The 22,738-nt window shown below is 42.4% G+C and overlaps 1 protein-coding gene across 3 annotated transcripts in view; it reads left to right on the plus strand.

Annotated features, from left to right (window-relative positions):
- FOXN1 (forkhead box N1) overlaps nucleotides 1–22,738 on the plus strand; it is a 102,569-nt gene that overhangs the window by 53,920 nt on the left and 25,911 nt on the right. For all 3 annotated transcript variants that reach the window (XM_040338504.1, XM_040338503.1, XM_040338506.1), the window contains one exon: nucleotides 5,047–5,172. In XM_040338504.1, the coding sequence (XP_040194438.1) occupies nucleotides 5,047–5,172 (126 nt within the window). The remainder of the gene's footprint in view (nucleotides 1–5,046; nucleotides 5,173–22,738) is intronic.

Below are 22,738 nucleotides of genomic sequence, written 5' to 3' on the forward strand. Positions count from 1 at the left end.
TAAGTTATGGCGGCGTAGTGTAAATGTGTCTGCGTAATTCAAATGACTAAGATGTGGGCGTGTTTTATGTTAACTCAACTTGACCCCACGTAAATGACTTTTTTTTTAACGGCGCATGTGCCGTCCGTGGGGGTATCCCAGTGCGCATGCTCGAAATCACGTCGCAAATAGTCAATGCTTTCGACGTGAACGTAATTTCCGCAAAGCCCTATTCGCGAACGTTTTAGGCAAACGACGTAAACGACGGAAAATTCGACGCTGGCCCGACGTCCATACTTAAAGCGGGAGTTCACCCGAAATTTTTTTTTTAACATTAGATTCATGCTCATTTTGCCTAGGGGAATGGGCTAGTTTTTTTAAAAACAAAGCAGTACTTACCGTTTTAGAGAGCGATCTTCTCCGCCGCTTCCGGGTATGGGTCTTCGGGACTGGGCGTTCCTATTTGATTGACAGTCTTCCGAAAGGCTTCCGACGGTCGCATCTATCTCGTCACGAGTAGCCGAAAGAAGCCGAACGTCGGTGCGGCTCTATACAGCGCCTGCGCACCGACGTTCGGCTACTTTCGGAAAATCGTGACGCGATAGATGCGCGCCGTCGGAAGCCTGTCGGAAGACTGTCAATCAAGAAGGAATGCCCAGTCCCGCAGCCCATACCCGGAAGCGGCGGAGAAGATGTATCTCTAAAACGGTAAGTACGGCTTTGATTTAAAAATAAATACCCGATTCCCCTAGACAAAATGAGCATGAATCTAATCTTCACTTTAACATTGCGTACGCCTCATAGAGCAGGGGTAACGTTACGCTGAAAAAAGCCTTACGTAAACGACGTAAAAAAATGCGCCGGGCGGACGTACGTTCTGAGAATCGGCGTATCTAGCTAATTTGCATACTCTACACGGAAATCAACGCAAGCGCCACCTAGCGGCCAGCGTAAATATGCACCTAAGATCCGACGGCGTACTAAGACGTACGTCAGTCGGATCTAGCCCAGCTTCAGGCATATCTTGTTTTGTGGATACAAAACAAAGATACGCCGGAGCATCCTAGAAGTTACGCGGCGTATCAATAGATACGCCAACGTAACTTCTTTGTGGATCTGGCCCCATATATTTAATTTAATTGTGTTATTAAATAAACATTACATTTATTTTACATGGAACAAGCATAATAAACTAAATTTGTCTTGATAGTAGCCCCTTCGAATCCTCTGTACAGCATCACCCTGAGCCTTTGGGCCTATTAGGGCTCTGCTTGCACAAATATGCGTACAAGTCAGTAGAGCACAGTGATGACAACATTATTGTGCTGCTTTTACTTTATTGTCCAATCAGAGGCTTAGGCCTGTTCTAGATAGGACTGTTTTGTTAATTGCAATACAAAAATTGCATAATAATGACCAGGAACTGTCTGTGCAGTTTGGCATGGGTGTCTGGTTTACAGATAGGATGGTTCACAAATATATATATATTCAAAGTTTTTACTTAGCTATTTGCTTGGAGCTTAACTTTTTACTTTGTGCATAGTTTAATAGGATCCATTGGGTATTCCTCGAGTTTGGTTTCTGTTAATGTGTGACTCCATATAAAACTCTTTTATTGCTTTGTGTTAGCTGGCTTGGGATTCTGCTGGTGGATAGATGACGATGTTTCCGCTGTTTCAGCATCTTTGGGGGCAGGTATGAAGGGTTCTTGCTCTGGTTTGCTTGAGACTGACTGTGTGTATTGGGTTGAATTTATTAGGACAGGAAGCCTTACCAACCCGTAAACAACAGCCGTGGCATATTATTATGAAACTATAGCCATAGCATTCCACATAGGTCCGATGGAACACATTCAAATGAGAAGTGCATTGAAGTGGCCCAGCATGCATCGGCAAAGCTTAAAGGGGTTGTAAAGGTTTTTTTTTTTTTTTTTTACTAAATAGGTTCCTTTAAGCTAGTGCATTGTTGGTTCACTTACCTTTTCCTTCAATTTCCCTTCTAAATTGTTTTTTCTTTGTCTGAATTTCTCACTTCCTGTTTCTCCTCAGTAGGCCTGTCCCCATCATCTGGCTGTGGGTTAGTCAGACAGAACAGCTTACTGAGGAGGAACAGGAAGTGAGAAATTCAGACAAAGAAAACAAAGCACTAGCTTAAAGGAACCTATTTAGAAAATAAAAAACAAACATTTACAACCCCTTTAAGCACTGCAGGCTTACCTGTAGAAAGGGTTTACAACCACTTTACTGCTCTACATGGCCAAAAAAAACGTATCATATTTTCGAATGGGGCTAATTCAATAACTTTGGGGCCCAAGACAGAAGACTATAGTTTTACAAATACAAAGATCCAGCCCTTTAACAGAAGAAAATTGACTATACTGGTGAATGTTGTATGATTGTGATTCTAAACTAATCTTTCTGTATGTAACATATATAAAAACACAAGAACAAAAATGTAATATAATGCAGCTTACCAGTTCTTATACGGGGTGGATGCATTTCTTTTGCACTGTTAATGCAGTGTCCTTGTAACTGCCTGTGCAGCAAACTGAAATCTCAAACAATGTTATGGGCCTTCCCAGCTATTTTATGTGAACTACAAAGCAACCCCTATAGGGATGAGGAAAGGGGAAAGTGTTTGCAGTCCAAATAATGAGAGAAGCCTAGGATGACAAAGCTGCTCCTGCATAAATACAGAACGGTAAATGTTATCATCTAGGGACAGAAAGATTTAGTGGCAGGATAACCAAATGAAGTAAAAGCCCCAAAAAAAAGAAGAAAAAAGAAAATGAATGCAACTACTACATTTAAGGACTGATAAGCTGCAATATATTACATTTTTGCTTTTGGGTTTAAACATGCTTTTCTATTCATCTTTCTCATCTTTAATAGCATGCATGCTTCCAAAGTTCCAAAACCTTGTTCTGACTGCATACTGTCATATTAACACACCTGTGCATGATTTCCTTGCATGAAATGTTGCTTATTGAACTTATGTATACATTTATACAGTAATAATTTGTACTATAAAAATAAACTCTGTGGTGTACCCTGACCTTCCAGAAACTTATTTCCATAGCAGATCTACTAAGAATACTGAGAAAGAAGGCTCCTCTAATACTGCTTTAGGCCTTGTTCAGTTCTCTCACAGCAAGAAGAAAACTTTCTCGCTTGCGATTTTGTAAACGCGATTTCCATGCTTTTCCGCATGTCGCACATAGGGCAGCCCATACACTTCAATGGGCTGCCCTATGTGTGTTTGTCACCCAAAAAAGCTCCTAAATGCATGTGTTGTCACGATTCTATCACCTGACAATCGCTGCAAAATCACACCGCGCTTGGGGTGCCATTAGAACCCCAAAAGCACTTAATGGGTTTTACTGCCATTTTACCCCAATTTGGAAATGTGGGAAGAATTTGGGAATTACCTACTATAGAGACACCACAGAAAGTACATTAAAATCTCAAAATGAAAAGACAGTTGGCACCAAAACAAGTGTCCAAAGGTCTCCTTTTCACTCCACCACAGCTGTATAATTTTGAATTTCCCATTACTTTTTATTCTGGTGACAATGGTCTCCAGAACAAATCATGAGGTTATGATCCCCACTAAGCAGACACAAACAGCTAAGGATTCCACTAAGTTATATTTTCTGTTTCAATATTTTTATTGAAAGTTTTCAAGAATAGGGACCACAACGCAGGTGGAGCATATCAAAACATTAAGAACAGGTATAAAAGGGGAATCAAATATTATACCACCAAATATTTCTGACACGAATGGTTGCCAAATAAAATAGAAACTCAACATAAAGAAAAAAGGTTCTTATAAAGCAAACAGCAATCCCACTCAGAAATATTAGAACCCATATTTCACCACCACCAACTGGCGCACCGACATGGGCCGTGAGTATTCATAATGCTCAACAACAAGTGTAAGCAACACAACCAAATGAAAAAGCACGTGCAAATTCAAGAAAGAAAAGGGTAATGGGGGAGAGAAGTGAGAAGTAAAAGAAAGAAAAGACAAAAAATAGAAAAAGGAACAAAAAGAAGTATAAGGAAAGGAAAAAGCAGAAACAAAGCAAAAGGAGAAAGAAGAACTGTCTGAACGCCCAGCTCCACTGCCCACACTCCACAGTCAGCTGGAAGTTGGAGATTCTTTAAGTGGTTGTAAAGGTAGAAGGCATTCTATGCATTAAGATAAAAAGCCTTCTGTGTGTAGCAGCTCCCTCAGCCCCCTAATACTTACCTGAGCCTTATCTCTGTCCAGCGATGTGCACGAGTGCCTCGGCCATCCAGGACTATCCCTCCTGAGGAGGCAGGGCTAAACCACATCTCATTGGATACACGGAGCTGCGGCTCGGGTGCCCCCATAGTAAGTTGCTTGCTGTGGGGGCACTCAACAGGCGAGAGGGGCCAGGTGCACCGAAGAGGGACCTGACAAGAGGAGGATCTTGGCTGCTCTTTGCAAAACCATTTCACAGAGCAGGTAAGTATAACATGTTTATTATTTTTAAAGAAAAAAAATGAGACTTTAGTATCACGGTAATCCTGGATGGAGTTATATTTTATGAGTCTTTGTCATTCCTGTTTGTGCATAAGAATGATTGTTAGCTGTGCAGTGTGGCACAACAGAGAGCAGGAAAGACTGGGTTTTGTAAAATTTGGCACTACTTTTAGCCCAGTTTTACATAATAAATGTGTTAATATCAGCTAGAGCTTTGGCTATCAAAGTCGTATAATGATTCAGCAGGAATAAATTAGTTGACATCAAGAGGCATAAATTACATAAAAAAAAGTAAAGCTTATACAGCTACAAAGCAGCCTACAAAACTATAAAGCTAGATACAGCTTCAAAGCAAAGTCATGTAACAATCAATACAATGGCTTCCTTTACTAGTTTATGTTCTGTTTTCATTCATGTTTACATTCAGGAAAACCTTTACTAATTAAGTAATCTTTTTTTTTTTGGAACTGTAAAGTGAAAGAAAAATGCATTCAAATTGCATTTCGTTTTCACTAGAATGGGGAAACCAAATATTAAAAAGCTTGTTTTCCTTTGTAGCTGGGCTCGGATGTGAAACTTAAGCCTCACTCTTTGGTTATGCGACAACAAGAGAAAGAGCAGAGGATGTATTGGTCCCAATCTCCAACACAGCAGATCTATTGTACACCACAGACATTTCCACAGGTGAGTTCTTCATGTCTAAATATTTGACTCTTTTTGCGCACATTTCTGCTATGATATGATCTTCAGGTTTGAGTCTTAGAAATGTGAAGATGTTTTCTTTCTCGCTTCTTTTTTTTTTTTTTTACTACATTTTTACTTTTAAAATAACATTTTATACAAGAAAATGATATGACCACAAATATTTGACAACTTTTAGGTGCTTGGGGCCAATAAAGGTCAATATTTGGGTCAGAGGTTGGGGGGAAGGGGATTTTGGGGGGGACTTTTCGCGGCACTGATACAAACAATCTGGTAAAAGGTATCGATATTTATTTAACAAAGAAAATACAAATATAATACAAAAGAAAATTTAAGAACAATCCCCACATTATACATCAGAAAGTAATTAACAGACTGTGTTTTAGTGGAATCGATGACCTCGACCGGTTTCGCGGTTTTACCGCTTCTTCAGGAGGAGATTATGTTCTAAAAGGTATGTATAAACAAATGAATAAACAAGCAGAACATACAAAATATGTATACATTGTGTATAATTCAAAACAGCGCATTATACAATGGAGCAAAGCACTCACCCAGGTTGGTCATATGGTCGGACGTGGAGCCTGGCAAAAGCCTTCTGTGGCGCGTGGAGGGGGATATTTTTATTTAGACGGGCTCTATTAGGATAAGGAATAGAATGAGTAATATGTATAGGGGGGATGGTCGGTTAATTATTGAGGTATGGATCACCAGGGGGTGAAGAAGGTGTGTAAGTGACCAAACAGGACAAAAAGGACAAAGAAGGGGGGGGAAAATGAAGAAAAAAGGAGGAAAGAAGGAGGAAGAAAGGAGAAAGAAACAAGAAAAGGAAAGAGGGGGGGGGAAGAAAGACTGGGGGGAGAGAAGGATTGAATGGGGAGGTCAATAAGGTAAGGAATAGACAGGGAGAAAGAAGGGGGACCAGGAGGGTAGGGAAGGGGAACCTCCAAGGAATGGGAGTGACTTTATATTAGCACAGGGTTGGGGTCACAGAGGAAGGGGGGGGCGCAGGAGGGGGATGGGGAAAGGAAAAAGGGAAGGGGAGGAAGAAGTGGGAAAAGGGAAAAGGGGAAGTAGGGGAAGGGGGGGGGAAGACAAAAAGAGGGACGGGAAAGAAGTTTTGGAACGGGGCAGGGGGAAAGGAGAGGTGGGAGGGAGGGAGGGGGGAAGGGGAAAGAAAGGGGGGGTTATTAGTAGAAAGGAGAAAGGAAGAAGAGAAGAAAAGAGGGAGAGAGGGGGGGGGGGGGAAGTGGTGAAGGAGCAAGAGGATATTGGTAGAAAGAGGAAAAGTAGGCAATAACCATAAAAAGGGGGAATGCGAGGGAAAGGGAAGGGGGAAAAAAAGGCAAAAGTATTGGTGAGGTGTGAAGGGTGAGGAAGGTAAAAGGGTGAAAAAAAGGGGAGGGGGAGAGGGCTGGTGAGGAAAAAGAGGGGGGATTTAACTGTGATCGGGGATTAGAAAAATTGAAAGGGGAAGGGAAATTTCGGACTTATTGAGACACATCGAGGGAATCCAAGTCCCTCCTGACGCCCTGCTCGTGGCTTTGGATGTAGAGGCCCTGTACTCAAGCATCCCCCACGAGCAGGGTGTCAGGATGGCTGGCTCTTTCCTTTATGAACAGGAGAACACCTCCTGGCCGTTGGTAAATTTTGTTTTACAGTTGTTATTGTTTATCTTGACCAGGAATCACTTCATTTTTAACGATCAACTGTTTTTACAAACCCAGGGCGTGGCTATGGGCACCTCCTGTGCCCCAGCCTACGCAAACCTATATTTGGGTGCATGGGAACGTTTTCTAAATGCAAACGAATTATACAGCAGATTTATGGACAAGATACTGGTATGGTATCGATTCATAGATGACCTGTTCATTATTTGGACAGGTTCCAATGAGTCCCTACTTGAGTTTGTACAGATGCTTAACATCAACGAGTTTAATTTGAAGTTTACGGTGGTGTTTGATAAGAGCCAGGTCCCCTTCTTGGACCTGACTGTCATCAAACAGGCGGATGGTACATTATATACTTATCTTTACAGGAAGCCGACAGCGGGTAACACCCTTTTATGTGCCTCGAGTGCCCACCCTAGGCCCCTCATCCGAAGTATCCCATTTGCCCAATACTTACGACTGCGGAGGAATTGTACAATACCTACAGATTTTAAGAGACAGGCAGATGAATTACGAGATCGTCTCCTTGCTCGTGGATACACCCACACTAATCTGAAAAAGGCCTACAACAGGGCGTGCCTTCGACCTAGGCAATCCTTGCTGTATGACCCCTCTAAAAATATTAAAAAACGTATACATGAATCAGTACGATTCATCACAACGTACTCTGCACATCATAATGATTTACGCAACATATTGCAAGCTAACTGGCACATCCTCGCTGAAAACAATATTTTGAAGAAATACGTTAAACAACAACCCGAACTGGTATTTCGTCGGGCTTATTCACTACGCGACCGACTGACCAGTAGTCATTACACTACGGAGGATACAACGCACACATCACCCAGGGGCACCTACAGATGTGGCAGCTGTCCAAGTTGCCCATGGGTGATGGAGGGCGATCATTTTCTGTTACCCAATGGCAAGGACTTTTACCCCCCATTCTCTGCCAATTGTGGCACGAAGGGTATTGTTTATCTCATGATTTGTATTTGTGGAGCCTTTTATATAGGCAAGACCTTTAGAGAATTTCGGCAACGTATGGGTGATCACCTTTACGATTCAAATGTAGGGAAATTAACAACAGTAGGGCGTCATATTGGACTATATCATAGATATGACCTTTCTGTTGTAAGGTTTTTTATCTTGGAAATAATTCCACAACATCCACGGGGTGGAGACTGGAATAGGACTATTTTACAGAAAGAATGTCTGTGGATCGAGTATCTCGATGCCACAACCTTTCCAGGATTAAATGAAATGAACTCCTACAAATCTTTCTTACGCTAGTATTGAGATCCTTCTCCAGCCCCCTAGATGGCGGTCTTTTTCCCCCCCGTTTCCCCCCCCCCTCTTTTCCCCCCCTTTTTCCCGTGCCTTTCCTTCTCTTTGGAAAAACACACTGATGTCCTAATTGCCAATTATCCCTAAATAGGTTGTGGCATTAATGCGGAGGCGTCTACCTGCCCCCAAAAAATATATATACATATATATATGGACATTAGAGGGTAATTATGTGATGTTCTCTCCATACCCTATCTTGGCAAAAAAGACCCTTAACTCTGAACTAACAGCCAAGCATTGTGATGGGGTAATCCCACGCTATTTATATATATTTAGTATTGAATATGTGTATCATTTTACATGCAATGCAAATGTCTATGTATTTTTGTTTACAATACAGCGAATTCTCGGAGCTCAGACACCCTGGCTGGTTGATTGGGCCGTGCACCTGTTTTTTTCCCTTCCTATTGGCGCGTGGTGTGTCGTCCCCGACTGTGAGCACCAATTGGAGCTCTCAGTTTGTAGCCTATGACCTGGCGCATTGCCATTGGGTCAGCAGCTACACACCCACGCACTCACGTGCAGGGGTTGGTGGGACGTTGGACGGCGGCGGCGTCGCAATTCGATGACGTCACACGCCGTCCAGGGATACTTACAAAAGCGGCTTACACATCCGCTTCTGTGAGTTAGCACGGACGCTCTCCCTGGGGACACATGTGAATGTCTTGCATTCGAGGTGAGTACACTTGATGCCTGTCACTAAGACTGCTCTACCCTTGATCTGGTAATTGCCTCTATGGATAAATATTTCCTCCTTTGGACTCCTCAGTTGGACCGACTGTACAGCGATTGCCCTTATCCTGGCAATGTAAAGCTACTACATAAGGCTGATTCTACCTTATTCCTTGTGCCCCAGTAATTTGCGTATTATTAATATATTGATGGTAAGGCCCCTATGGGGAACTTTCCTATTATTGATTGGTTATCCTGGTGATGGGTACTTTTAACTTTAGTAAGGTGCTTGGTGATAGATCTTTTTAATTTACCACTTTTTTACTGAATTTCATTTTTCACAATCTCTCATGCAACACCGCACTCTTGATGTGTATATGTTGGTGCTTCCCACTGGCCCCCTAATTTCCCCCTTTTCTTTCCTCTCCCCTTTAAATTTCCCTTCCCCTTTCAATTTTTCTAATCCCCGATCACAGTTAAATCCCCCCTCTTTTTCCTCACCAGCCCTCTCCCCCTCCCCTTTTTTTCACCCTTTTACCTTCCTCACCCTTCACACCTCACCAATACTTTTGCCTTTTTTTCCCCCTTCCCTTTCCCTCGCATTCCCCCTTTTTATGGTTATTGCCTACTTTTCCTCTTTCTACCAATATCCTCTTGCTCCTTCACCACTTCCCCCCCCCCCTCTCTCCCTCTTTTCTTCTCTTCTTCCTTTCTCCTTTCTACTAATAACCCCCCCTTTCTTTCCCCTTCCCCCCTCCCTCCCTCCCACCTCTCCTTTCCCCCTGCCCCGTTCCAAAACCTCTTTCCCGTCCCTCTTTTTGTCTTCCCCCCCCCCCTTCCCCTACTTCCCCTTTCCCACTTCTTCCTCCCCCTTCCCTTTTTCCTTTCCCCATCCCCCTCCTGCGCCCCCCCCCCTTCCTCCGTGACCCCAACCCTGTGCTAATATAAAGTCACTCCCATTCCTTGGAGGTTCCCCTTCCCTACCCTCCTGGTCCCCCTTCTTTCTCCCTGTCTATTCCTTGCCTTATTGACCTCCCCATTCAATCCTTCTCTCCCCCCAGTCTTTCTCCCCCCCCCCCCTCTTTCCTTTTCTTGTTTCTTTCTCCTTTCTTCCTCCTTCTTTCCTCCTTTTTTCTTCATTTTCCCCCCCCTTCTTTGTCCTTTTTGTCCTGTTTGGTCACTTACACACCTTCTTCACCCCCTGGTGATCCATACCTCAATAATTAACCGACCATCCCCCCTATACATATTACTCATTCTATTCCTTATCCTAATAGAGCCCATCTAAATAAAAATATCCCCCTCCACGCGCCACAGAAGGCTTTTGCCAGGCTCCACGTCCGACCATATGACCAACCTGGGTGAGTGCTTTGCTCCATTGTATAATGCGCTGTTTTGAATTATACACAATGTATACATATTTTGTATGTTCTGCTTGTTTATTCATTTGTTTATACATACCTTTTAGAACATAATCTCCTCCTGAAGAAGCGGTAAAACCGCGAAACCGGTCGAGGTCATCGATTCCACTAAAACACAGTCTGTTAATTACTTTCTGATGTATAATGTGGGGATTGTTCTTAAATTTTCTTTTGTATTATATTTGTATTTTCTTTGTTAAATAAATATCGATACCTTTTACCAGATTGTTTGTATCAGTGCCGCGAAAAGTCCCCCCCAAAATCCCCTTCCCCCCAACCCCTGACCCAAATATTGACCTTTATTGGCCCCAAGCACCTAAAAGTTGTCAAATATTTGTGGTCATATCATTTTCTATATTCAATGGGATGTAGGCACAATTTTTACTCCTTGTACCCCTATTTTAAAAGAGGCGACACTCTCCCCTTTTTTCAACATTTTATACAAGCAATGACAAAATATATGACGTTTTTTTTTTTTTTTATATAAAACTATTAAAGCCTCCCTTTAAAGTGAAATTAAAGCCACATTTTATGTTAAAAAATGCTGATAGGAGGACTTATATGCTCTTGTTTTTTTTTTTTTTTGCAATTTTTCTCCTTTGTAATTGCTCCTCATACTGTCCCCTAGCCGCACTACCTGACTTCAGGTATGTTGGTGCACCCCATGCCTGCCAGGACCCATGGAGTCCTGCTGGGGTCTCCACTTTGTACACTCTCCCACTCTGAACTAGCTTACGCGCAACTGCTCCCAGAGTCACAAACACGCAGGCAGCACAAGAGTCACAGAACCAAAGCTCTGGAGCAGCTGCCAATAACCACTGTGGAGGAGGAGAAGAGGCATGTCTTTGGTTCTGTGCTGCCTGTGTGCGGGTATAAGCTTGTAATTCAAAACAGGAACATGTACAAAGTAGAGACTCCAATAGAACTCCATAAGTCCCAGAAGGCCTAGGGACAACCCTAACTTGCTTTGTCAACTAACAGACAAAGGTCTAGCTAGTTCTAGTTAAAACATTTGAACGCACTTGATCTGTAATTTGGAAGACATTTCACTGTTATTCCAGCAGCTTCTGCACTTTTGAGCGTAGGTTAATTTGGAGGGATTTTCTTGAGTAACAATCTGAAATCCTAAACTGCAATTCTACTATTCTCTCGGGGCAAAAATCACAATTCATGTCTCCAATTACTCAAGGCAACAAGTGGAGATGAATAGAGAAAGGTTGCATAATTTCTAAACAACCAGCAGACCACTGTGACATCACATGGGTAACAAATGGGCAATCCTGACAATATGTGTCAAAAAACAGGCAATGATTGCAATAAGGGGGATTGGTAATTGTAACAATATGGTTGTAAATTAACAAATGTTATGGTGGAAATGTTTTCACAAGGAACAGCCTATCAGGATAAGATGTACAAGTCTGACATAGATGGGCAACAATTGGGAAATAGTCTAATGGCCAACTAACAAGCCATTCTGACAACACTTGGGTAACACATTGACAGTATAGGGAATAAAATGCAAGGGAAATATCTGGATCCAAATATGTCTGTTACTGCCTTCTTTGCTTCTAATGGCAGTGCTGTCAGTAGGCTCCTTCTTTCTCTAGCCACAATTGTTTTCTCGTTCAAATGGAGATCTTGGAGTAGAAGAGAGTATACCTCACATGTCCTTCTGACTCTCCTCCAGATCAGTGTCTCTTTCTACTGACACTGATGTCAATATTCGAGAGTCAGTTGGTAAGCAAGATGGAGGTAACGCCCAACAGTCTGTTGAACCAATAATCATACTGAAATCACATAGGGCCAGATTCTCGTACAGCGGCGTATCTTTGCGCGGGCATAACGTATCTGATTTGTGTTACGCCTCCGCAACTTTGACGGGCAAGTGCTGTATTCTCAAAGCACTTGCTCCGTAAGTTGCGGCGGCGTAGCGTAAATCGCCCGGCGTAAGCCCGCCTAATTCAAATTTGGAACAGGGGGGCGTGTGTTATGTAAAATAACCATGACCCGACGTGATTGACGTTTTTCACGAACGGCGCATGCGCCGTCCGTGGACATATCCCAGTGTGCATTGCTCCAAATACGCCGCAAGGACGTATTGGTTTCGACGTGAACGTAAATTACATCCAGCCCCATTCACGGACGACTTACGCAAACGACGTAAAATTTTCAAATTTCGTCGCGGGAACGACGGCCATACTTAACATTGGTATGCCGCATATACGCCTCATATAGCAGGGGTAACTTTACGCCGGGAAAAGCCTAACATAAGCAACGTATCTGTACTGCGTCGGCCAGGCTTACGTTTGAGAATTTGCGTATCTAGCTGATTTACATATTTCTAAGCGTAAATCAGCGTACACGCCCCTAGCGGCCAGCGTAAATATGCAGTTACGATCCGAAGGCGTAAGAGACTTACGCCTGTCGGATCTAATAGAAATTTTTGCGTAACTGATTCTAAGAATCAGGCGCATAGATACGACGGCACAACTCAGAGATACGCCGTCGTATCTCCGTTGTGAATCTGGGCCATAGAGTTTATGGGACAGATCTGGAGAGTTCCCAGCTCTACCAGATTACTTTAACATGAAATTGAAATTTCATATACCTACCTAATCTAGAACTGAGTTAACACACTTGGTGGTGGGAATGCCCTGGTGCTCTTGCATAGACTAACTTTCACGGACAATTGGGTGGAAAGCTGGCCTCACCTCCTCACTATTGGCCCATAACTGAAATCTGTAGCCTTTCTGCTCACTAATAGGACTTAGGACTTGGGATATGATATGGGCAACCCCAGAAACCCAGGATTCTTACACAAAAGAAGGACCAGACATACAGGTCAGGTACCTGTAGATGACTACTATGTGACTTACTGATTGTGCTGGATTAGGTAAATATGTCAAACTTCATGTATGTTTCAAAGACACAGAAATGATGCTTATGTGTTTCAGATGATACATGGCAACATCTTCAATTCTATAAGTATTGAATTTTTGTTACATAATACGACACAGCCCTGGACTTTAGATGTGTACAGTGGCTTGTATCCTGAGCCATGTTAGGGTGACTGTTTCACAGAAGACAACAAGTGAGAAGTGACTTTACCTATTAGCAGCATATTACAATTCTATAAAATCCTTAAATGATGGATGATGCTGTCTATTTATTCTTTTTCTAAACTGGGTGCATCCATGTATGTTATGATAGAGAGCTATTTGCATAGGTCTTCTCCCAGCCTACCGTCTATCATCTTGTTCCAGGTGCATTGTTCAACATTGTAGGTGTCCTGAAGTCAATATTGCTGAAATCACATTTCATAATTATAAAATGAAGAACAGGTACCTCCCTTCATGAAGTCTTATGCCAGCATTACTACAGCACATTGGCACAAGTCATTGAAACACTAGTAAACAAAGAAATGCCTTAGGCTGAAGAATAACATTGACAAGCTGCAACATGCTATCCTCTACTGTTACCAGTATCTACTGTATCCACCTGCAGACTGGCAGCCTGACAAGCTGTGAATCATGTATCCCTATTCTTAAAGGCCTTAAGGAGTTTTCCTACATAATGTGCAGAACTGTCCTGCTGCAAGGTGCATATTGGTGTAAATTTGCTAAGCAGTTAAAAAATTGTACTACTTAGGAAACAGATAAATGTGATTTTTTTTTTTATTGCCTTAACCGGCTAGGCTCAAATCTGATCACATTATTATAATATTTATTGATTTTTCCTGAAAGCTGCCTAAGGGCTCAACTACACAGGAGAGACTATGCATTGTACCATTTAATACATAAAATAAACCTTGCACGAAAAAGAAAGAAATATACAAATAAACCATACAAAACAGACTTCTGCACTTTTAAATTTCCTGAATACTGGAAATAGGACAAATCTAAAAGATAAAAAAGACTGTGCTGTCTGTGATCAAAAGTGAATAAGTTCACACACAGATGAACTACAAGTGATATGTAACCTCAAAAAGTAGTGACTTTAACACACATCTTCTAGTCATGTGTTTGACAACAATTACCGTAAGTGAATTTATCTCTGCCGAGAAACACAAAGCTGCTGAAATCATCAAAGTATTCAAATTGATAAAAACAAAACAGTGCAAAAACTACAAAAAACTAAATGAGAACACCTTCTTAGTAAAAAATATCTAGAAAGGGAAATATATTGTGTTACAATAAGCAAGGAGACTCATCATGCAGTATATCTAAATAGTATTTAATTTAAAATTAAAAAGTTGCACTTACAAGAAATATATTAAAAACAAGCAATAGAGAGAGGGATCTGAATGCGACTTCCACCATCAAGTCCAGAACACATTGACGTCACAGCTCCTTTTTTTAATTTTTAAAAAGGTCCCAGGCCTCCTTTGGTCTGATGAGAACCTCTAGGGCCAGGAATAGCTGACATCCTTCTGTATGGTTGCAAGGCATAGTGGGTGTAAGATGGTTTAAGGTTTTGAGCGCCAGACACTTCTTGGATGCAAAAGAGGTTTTATTTCTTTTAACAGTCCATTTTGTATTTTTGGGGGAGAGAGGGTTAGGGCCAGGACACCCTTAAGTAGTTGTAAGATGAAGTGTCAGACTTCCAAATTTCAATAGGAGCACAGCCATGCAGGGGAAGGCATGCAGTAAGACACCACATCTGCATGTGCAGGAATGCTGTCTCCTATGGCAACAGTCTTTAACAGTTCCAAACACAAGACTTAACAGTTCTCCAATACACTGAGCTCCCGGTCTCTCACTAGATCCACTGATTCACTATCACTGAATCTATTGAGCTCCTTCAATCTTCATGGATGGATCTTCCTCAAGCGTCACCCCCGCTTCTCTGCTTGGTCCCTAGCTTGGCACTCTATATACGTCTCAAGCTTCACCCACGCATGCCTTCCCTAGCTTGACACACAAGGCTGCTCTGCAAGCATCACCTCCGCTGGCTGGGTCCCTGGCTTGATTCCCACTAAAGTCTCCCAATTCTTCACTGTCACCGGTTGGTAAGAATTCTACTCCTGTACTTGCTTCAGTTACTCAGTGTGGTCCATGGTAATAAGGTGGATAGCCCCTTCCTGGCGACAGCTTCCCCTCTACCTCCGACCACTGACAGGTTCTCTGGCTGACAGAACCGTCACTTTTGGTTGGACCACAAGCCGCAATCCCAACCCTGTGCTGCTCTCTTGCTTCTGGATAGGCCTTTAGACAGCCTTGCAGTCAGAAGTCCCCGGGATAGGCCCAATCTCTCGCCTAGCAGCCCGGGCAATACGATACATGTCCACCCAGACAGTACCCAAGTTGCACAGAGCACAGTTCACCTGACTCCACCCGGATATTTAGTTTCTCCCAGCAGGCCAAGGGATTAAAAAAAAACATTGCCCATTGGCTGAGATACCCCATATAGGGAGTGTGTAGAAAAGGAGTAGGAGCAGTGTGTACAGGGGAAAAGAGGGTCAGTGTATACAGGGGTGCAGTATGTAGAGAGGGTAAGACAGTATGTACGGAGGGTGAATTAAATTTGGGATATTTCACTAGTTGTGTTTATTTGTTGAGTCTAATCAGATTAAAAAGCCACACCCCATATGTAGCATAATTTACCACACCCAATTTTTGACGTAAAACCATCTCCCTAGTAGGGGCCCCAGTGCATTACTTTGCCAATCGCCCATGATGCTAATAAGATGGCAATTAGTGTAAAAGCTGATGTCTAAGCCAGGGAATTACCTTAATGTTAGATTCTTGACATGACCGCAGTCTCTGCCTGGTCCTGGGCATTCATAAGCTTGCTCTGCGTAAAAAATACCCCAGCATGCAGGGCAAATAGGCCCCATCCACAAATTCACCTTCTTACTTTTTCTGAAAAGGTGAACTAACTTTTTAAAAAATGAAAGACTGACTTAGGAAAAATAAAGGACATCAAATTTTATCCTGCTTGTTACATAGCTTTGGTTACAAATGTGATTGTATTTTTAGGTAAAAGTACCCAAGAGACAAGTTGTTTAAAATGTCCCAGTAAGACACGAAGAATTACCTGCTACATGTGTTTGGCACAACTACTTACAAATATTAAACTGTGTTCTGTGTGAGTTCTATTTTAAGTCAAGGCTTTACATGTGCTATCAAGTCTGTGAAGTATTTGCCTATTTCCCTGAATGGTGAATCAAATGGGAGAATTTACAAGATAGTGAGACAAGTCTTCTGACTAATAATCTAAATGATTCATCATTACATGTTTTAGATTTGTTCGGAATGTACCTAATAAAGAGTGCTGTGGATTACAAAGCCATTTAACAGTAAGGTGTTTTTTTTTTAGCATGATTATACGAGCATTATGCAACCAGGGGGATTCGTGAAAGCAGATGGGTTGGAATTTATACAATCCTATATGCATCTCTGTGAGAATCAGAGAAATAGAAATTACCTGCTTCTAAACAACCTACCACATAATAAGCAATAACTGGAAGAATGCACCAACATCCATTAATTAATTGACATGTACAGTATGTCAAGAGAAAAGAAGTACAGTAAAACTTTGGATTGCAAGTAACTTGGTCTGCGAGTGTTTCACACGACGAGAACATTTTTGAAAATACATTTTAACTTGATAAACGAGGGATGTCCTGCAATACGAGTAGCAACTGAGTATAAAAGAGAAGGGAGACGCCTCTAAAGCCTCATACACACGGTCGGACTTCAAATAAACTTTTCAGTGGATTTTTGTTTGAAGGAGATTGGCCGTGAACTTGGTATGCATACACACGGCAGGACTTTTTCAACGAAACTTTCCAAAAATCACGTGTTTTTTCAGCTCTTTTCTGCTCTTTACTGCCATCCTTTGGTCAACTTCTGCTATTGCTGGTTGATTTTAACATTGGTTCTGAGCATGCGTGGTTGTACTTTGGACTAAAGTCCGATGGACTTCTGTACACACGATAGAACTTTGCGCCATACGACTTTTGTTGCCGAAAAGTTTATCCGTTTGCAGAGCGAACTTTTGTCCGATAAAAAAAGTTTGTCCAATGGAGCGTACACGCGGTCAGATTTTTTTTGAATACCTGCTCATTTAGAATTTTGTTGTCAAAAAGTCTGATTGTGTGTATGGGCCTTAAGTGTAGCAATATGGTTACATTTAATGAAGGTACAACATTTAGCAACTTACATGGTTGATGATTAAAACAGGCACATCTGGTTCACAGGTGGATTCCCACCATTTTGCTCAGTACAGAGCCTGCACTTTTTAATGTGTGATGGTCTGTATTCAGTTGCTGCTCTGGCATAGGCGGTCAGTGTTTTTCGTACCATTTTAAACACCTAGAAGAAGGTGAGAGTGTGAACATTCCTCACTGTAAAAGTAGTCTATGATCGAGGATCAAAGAGGGAACGGAAGCAGATATACCCCTGGATGGGAAGATAAGGAGATCTAGCTGCATTCTCTACAGGAGGATCGTATTAAAGGCTTATTTGACTCTGTAGTGAGGTTAGATATTTAAGGTGAGCGAGCACTTCACCTGTTGGTGGTGTGTCACCAAAAGCAATGCAAAGAGAGAAGAATATTTACAGTACACAAGTGGTTTAATAGACTTTTTTGAGATTATTGTTTATTTAATTTTTCACATTATTGTTAGGTGTTTGTAATTGCGTGGAGTTGTGTTAGAGCAGTGGTTCTTAACCTTGTTGGAGGTACTGAACCCCAGCAGTTTCATATGCGCATTCACCGAACCCTTCTTAATTGGAAAAATAAAATATGATTTTTTCAAATTCAAAACATAGGTACCGTATTTATCGGCGTATACCGCGCACTTTTTTGCCCTTAAAATCAGGGCAAAATCGTGGGTGCGCGATATACGCCGATACCCACTTCCCGCGCTGAGTTTGAACTGCGCCGCCGACATATACCGAGCACAGTACACTCGGGTACATTCGGCCAGGCTCAGCTTCGCTCTCGGTCATGCTCTGTGATGCCTCCTAGCCTTTATGCGTGAGAAGCCGAGCGTGCCTGAGTGTACTGCGCTCGGTATATGTCGGCGGCACAGTTCAAACTCAGTGCGGGAAGCGGAGATTCGACTGAGGACACCACCGAGGCCACAGACGGACGCCGGACCGGACAAGGCCGCCGATGGACGCCGGGCAAGACACCAACGAGGGGCATTCAAACTGTAAGTATTTTTATTTTTTAAAATTTCCCTTCTAGGTTGGGGGTGCGTGCTATACACGGGTGCGCGCAATACCCCGATAAATACGGTATATATTTAGGTATATATTTATACATAGGTGCACAAAATGAACAAAACCATTAAAGAACAAAACCATTAAGAACAAAGAACAAAACCATTAAAACATAATTTTCACACAAAAACAAAAACATAATAATGAATATTTATTGCAAATCAGTGTGACTTCTGCTGTTGTCTTTCAGAGACCAGTTCAGAAATGCGCGGCTTTACCTTGGCAAGTGCCACTCATGTAATTTTCGCAACAAAGTCTGTTCCTTTTCTTCGTTTTTATGTCCAGCATCCTCGAAAAGGATTGCTCGCAAAGATATGTTGTAACAAACGGTACGAAAATCTCCAGAGCTTTCTTAGCAATAACAGGGTACGTTACCATTTGTTGACACCAAAACGTTGAGAGCGTTGTTGTTCTGAAGAGTTGCTGTTGAACCTGGCTCTGCTGAAGTTCAATGATTTCATCAAGGTATTCATCATTGACATCTGTTGTCTCAACACTAAACGTGAACGGCTGTCTCACCCATGCTGGATATGACTCTCTTGTAGGGAAGTATCCGTCTAGAGACTTTGCAAGCTCATCTAAGTGCGTGGCAATTGCTTGCTTCAGTTCCGCGGGTACAGAAATGTCTCCGATTCCAGATACATCTTCGATCTTACTTACACAGTTGTCTAGCAGGGGAAAGTTTGCGAAGTTATCGTTCTCTATTTGTCGTTTCCATAACGGTAGCTTTTTTTGAAAAGCCTTCAGGTTTTCTTCCGCTTCGATGATGTTGACTCCACCGCCCTGCATCTGTTGATTGAGATGATTGAGAGCTGCGAAGATATCAGTCATGTACGCTAAAATAAGAACGAACTCAGAATTTTTGAAGCAATCTGCATGACAATGTTGATGCTCTTGCAAAAACAGGGCTAATTCCACACGCACGGTGAAAACACGATTCAGCACCTGTCCCCGGGATAACCACCGAACGTTAGAATGGTACAGAAGTACCTCGAATTCAGATCCCATTTCTTTACACAGCTCCCTGAAGATGCAGTGCCTCAGAGCACTATTTCGCACATAGTTCACGCATTCCACTACAATTTGTAATACTTCTGCCAGTTTTGGAGGCAAGGTTTTTGTTGCCAACGCATGCCACTGATTTGTTACACAATTTTATAGGCACATCTAGGTATGTACTGTAGGTGTAGCACTACCCCCGAAGGAGCTACTGGTTTGTAGCCTGAGTGGGTATAGCGTACCTGGACAGGCCTCTCTCACTGACCTGGCAGCCAGAGTATCACTCGGAGGAAAAGTCTCTGCCACAGACCCTCCTTATGATTGAGGTTGTGGAGGTAATCCTCCTTGGTAGACTTTGGACTGGATCTCCTTCAGGTAGTTTGCAGGTTACTGACTGACAGGTGACCAACATCCAACCTTTCAGTAATTGGTTCCCTTGATCCTCGGTGGATTGTCCAGACCCTATTGGATTGCCAGGCTCTCTTGGCTCTCCTCAGATGGACTCCCCACCGAACAGCTTCCTCTCACTAAGAACTCGCTTGGGATCTTCTCAGGATTGGGGACCCAGCCGATCACTTGGGCCCCGCCACAGCTTTAAATATTCCGGACCAACATGATCCCAGAACCAGGAACACTGCGTGGCACGTGCACCCTGTCCTGGAAGGACATTTTGCCAGGGCGCCGTGATACAGTCACAGTCACTATAAATCTATTAAATCAATCAATCAAGCAAGGTGGGTGCCGCACTCGAAGAATAAGGACCCAGACCAATGGCGTCTGTCCCATAAATACCCTCCCCAGCATGCACAGCAAGGAAAAACCCTCCTGATAGGCTGCTGGGGAAAAGTACCTAAACCTTGACTCCACTGCTGCCACCTATCGTCCTGGGGTGGGAACAGCACCACAGGAACAACAGAATAAGCCAACAGCACAGCCAAGCTGATACAGAGACCCAGTTTGAACAGATTAACTGGATCAGAGCCAACTAACTCTCTGATCCCCCTCTAAATTTATCAAAGCACCGGTACTTAGAAGTAACGAGGCGCTACACAGGCATGCAGGGTAAAGCTTCAGGGTAGTCTTTTCGGTCATGATTGCAGATTGACAGTGGTGAGAGCAGGCGGTGCGGAGGATGGTCTATGTGGACAGCTTTACCCCAGGTGCCTGCATACTTATATGTGCCTGTTTTAATCATCAACCCTGTGAGTTGTTAAATGTTGTACCTTCATTTAATGTAACCATATTGCTACACTTAGAGGCGCCTCTCTTCTCTTTTATATTTTATAGCTCCTGCTGTACTCTGCTTTATGCATCCCCTATTGACACTCTTTTTTCATCACTGGGGTATTCCTACCTACCTACATTTTTATATGAATAAATGGTTGTGGAACGAATCATATGAGTTTCCATAATTTCTTATGGGGAAATATGCTTTGATATACAAGTGCTTTGGATTAAAAGCATGTTTCTGGAACAAATTATGCTCGCAATCCAAGGTTTTACTGTATATTAAAGGTTCTTACTTTGTGTTAACGAACAATAGGATTCCATTCCATTTTTTATTTCAAGTATTGGATAGGGTAGGTAACAGTTTGAACCTTAATTTTTTTTTTTTTTTGCCGTTTGTGGCTCCCATTCAGGAAGTTTTCTATCACTTCTAGTTAAAATTTTGTCACAGGAAGTCAGCCCCTGGTCATTAGCAAGATGGGTAAGGCTAGAAGCTCAATTACCTTTTAATTGCTGTCATTCCATTGGAGATTTCCTCACATTCTCATCACGGTAAACAACAGTCCTGTCATCAGAAGCAATCGAAAGCTTCCCTAATGGGACACAGTCAGCAAAGACACTATCCACACTCCCATACTCTTTCCATAACTAAATAAAATGTAGGAAAGGGGGAAAACTTGAAAAGTAGAGGAAAATAAGTTATTGGATAGCTGTCATTGTAGACACTAGCGATTGTATTGTCATGGAACGGAATTCCCTTTAATTTCTGTTCTGTCAAACACCTGCCACCTGGACAGGAAAAGAGGGAAAATCACCAAATGGCAGACAATAAGAACATAACACAGGTTTTAAATCTTCCCAGTTATACAAAAAAAAACTCTTAATATTTGTCTGATTTGTCACTGGGGGTATTTCCGCTGACATACTGTACGGTCTAACACTAATTTAAAAGACAGGATGTAGCGGGCCCCCTAGAGTCCATGTCGCTGAGCCAGTTCCCGTACCAAAGTGGGTCTTTTCAGAGACTGTAGGCCAAAGCCCCATACCAGTCACACTGGTTCCAATTCACAGACACCACAGGTTCCACTTCTCAGACCATTGGATTGTTTAGGAGTAGTCATTACTCATCACTACAGAAAACTCCTGATAAATTGGTTACAAGTACACCTCTTATCTGAGGCCAGTGTAATACAGGTTTCCAGATATCATGGCTGGTGCACCAGAGGACGCTTTCCAGCCATCAACCCACCACAAGTAACAACCAACACTCCTAATCTGAACCGGCTGCTGCTATATTTATTCACCCAGGTGTTGGCTGAGCCAAGGTGCCCAACCAGGTCTGCCATAGTGCAGAACATTGTAGGGCTTTTTCTGCAGTACTGGACTGCCTGCAGCCTCTTGCACTCACTTCAAATTGCCGCCACTTACACAGAACACTAAACAAAGGCGATGGTTCTTTTATTCATCTGCTTTTAAAAAAAAATTTGCATGCAAGTTACAAGAACGTGGTACAACACTCCATAATACAATCCATATAAATGGTACATTGGGATTCCAGTAGGTGATATTCTGTTCCAGAAATGGGTAAATTTTCATTTGCATTTGCATTTTGTTTCAAACAACTGGTGGTAAAGAGGGAGTGCTGTGGTGTAATTGTTCATACCAACCATAACCATAGATTCCAACTGTCCCTTATTTAAAGCAATGTCCCTCTGTCCCTCTTTCCCCCTCATTTGTCCCTTATTTTGGTCTGATCTATATAGATGTATATAAAATGCATAATAATATAATGTGTAGCGCCCTGTTCCTAATGAATAGGTGCTATATTAAATTTAAATGTAGTGTTTGTCTGAATTGTAAATAGTTCAGAATTTATTTATCAAAGCTAAATTAGCTTCTGTTCCAATTTAAGTGTGTTGTGTGCATTTCTCACTGTTGCCAGAAGGTGTTGCCACAGGTCAGTGTGAGAAATACAGCAAGC

This window comes from Rana temporaria, chromosome 2 (genome assembly GCF_905171775.1).
Source record: "Rana temporaria chromosome 2, aRanTem1.1, whole genome shotgun sequence".
Classification (NCBI taxonomy): domain Eukaryota; kingdom Metazoa; phylum Chordata; class Amphibia; order Anura; family Ranidae; genus Rana; species Rana temporaria.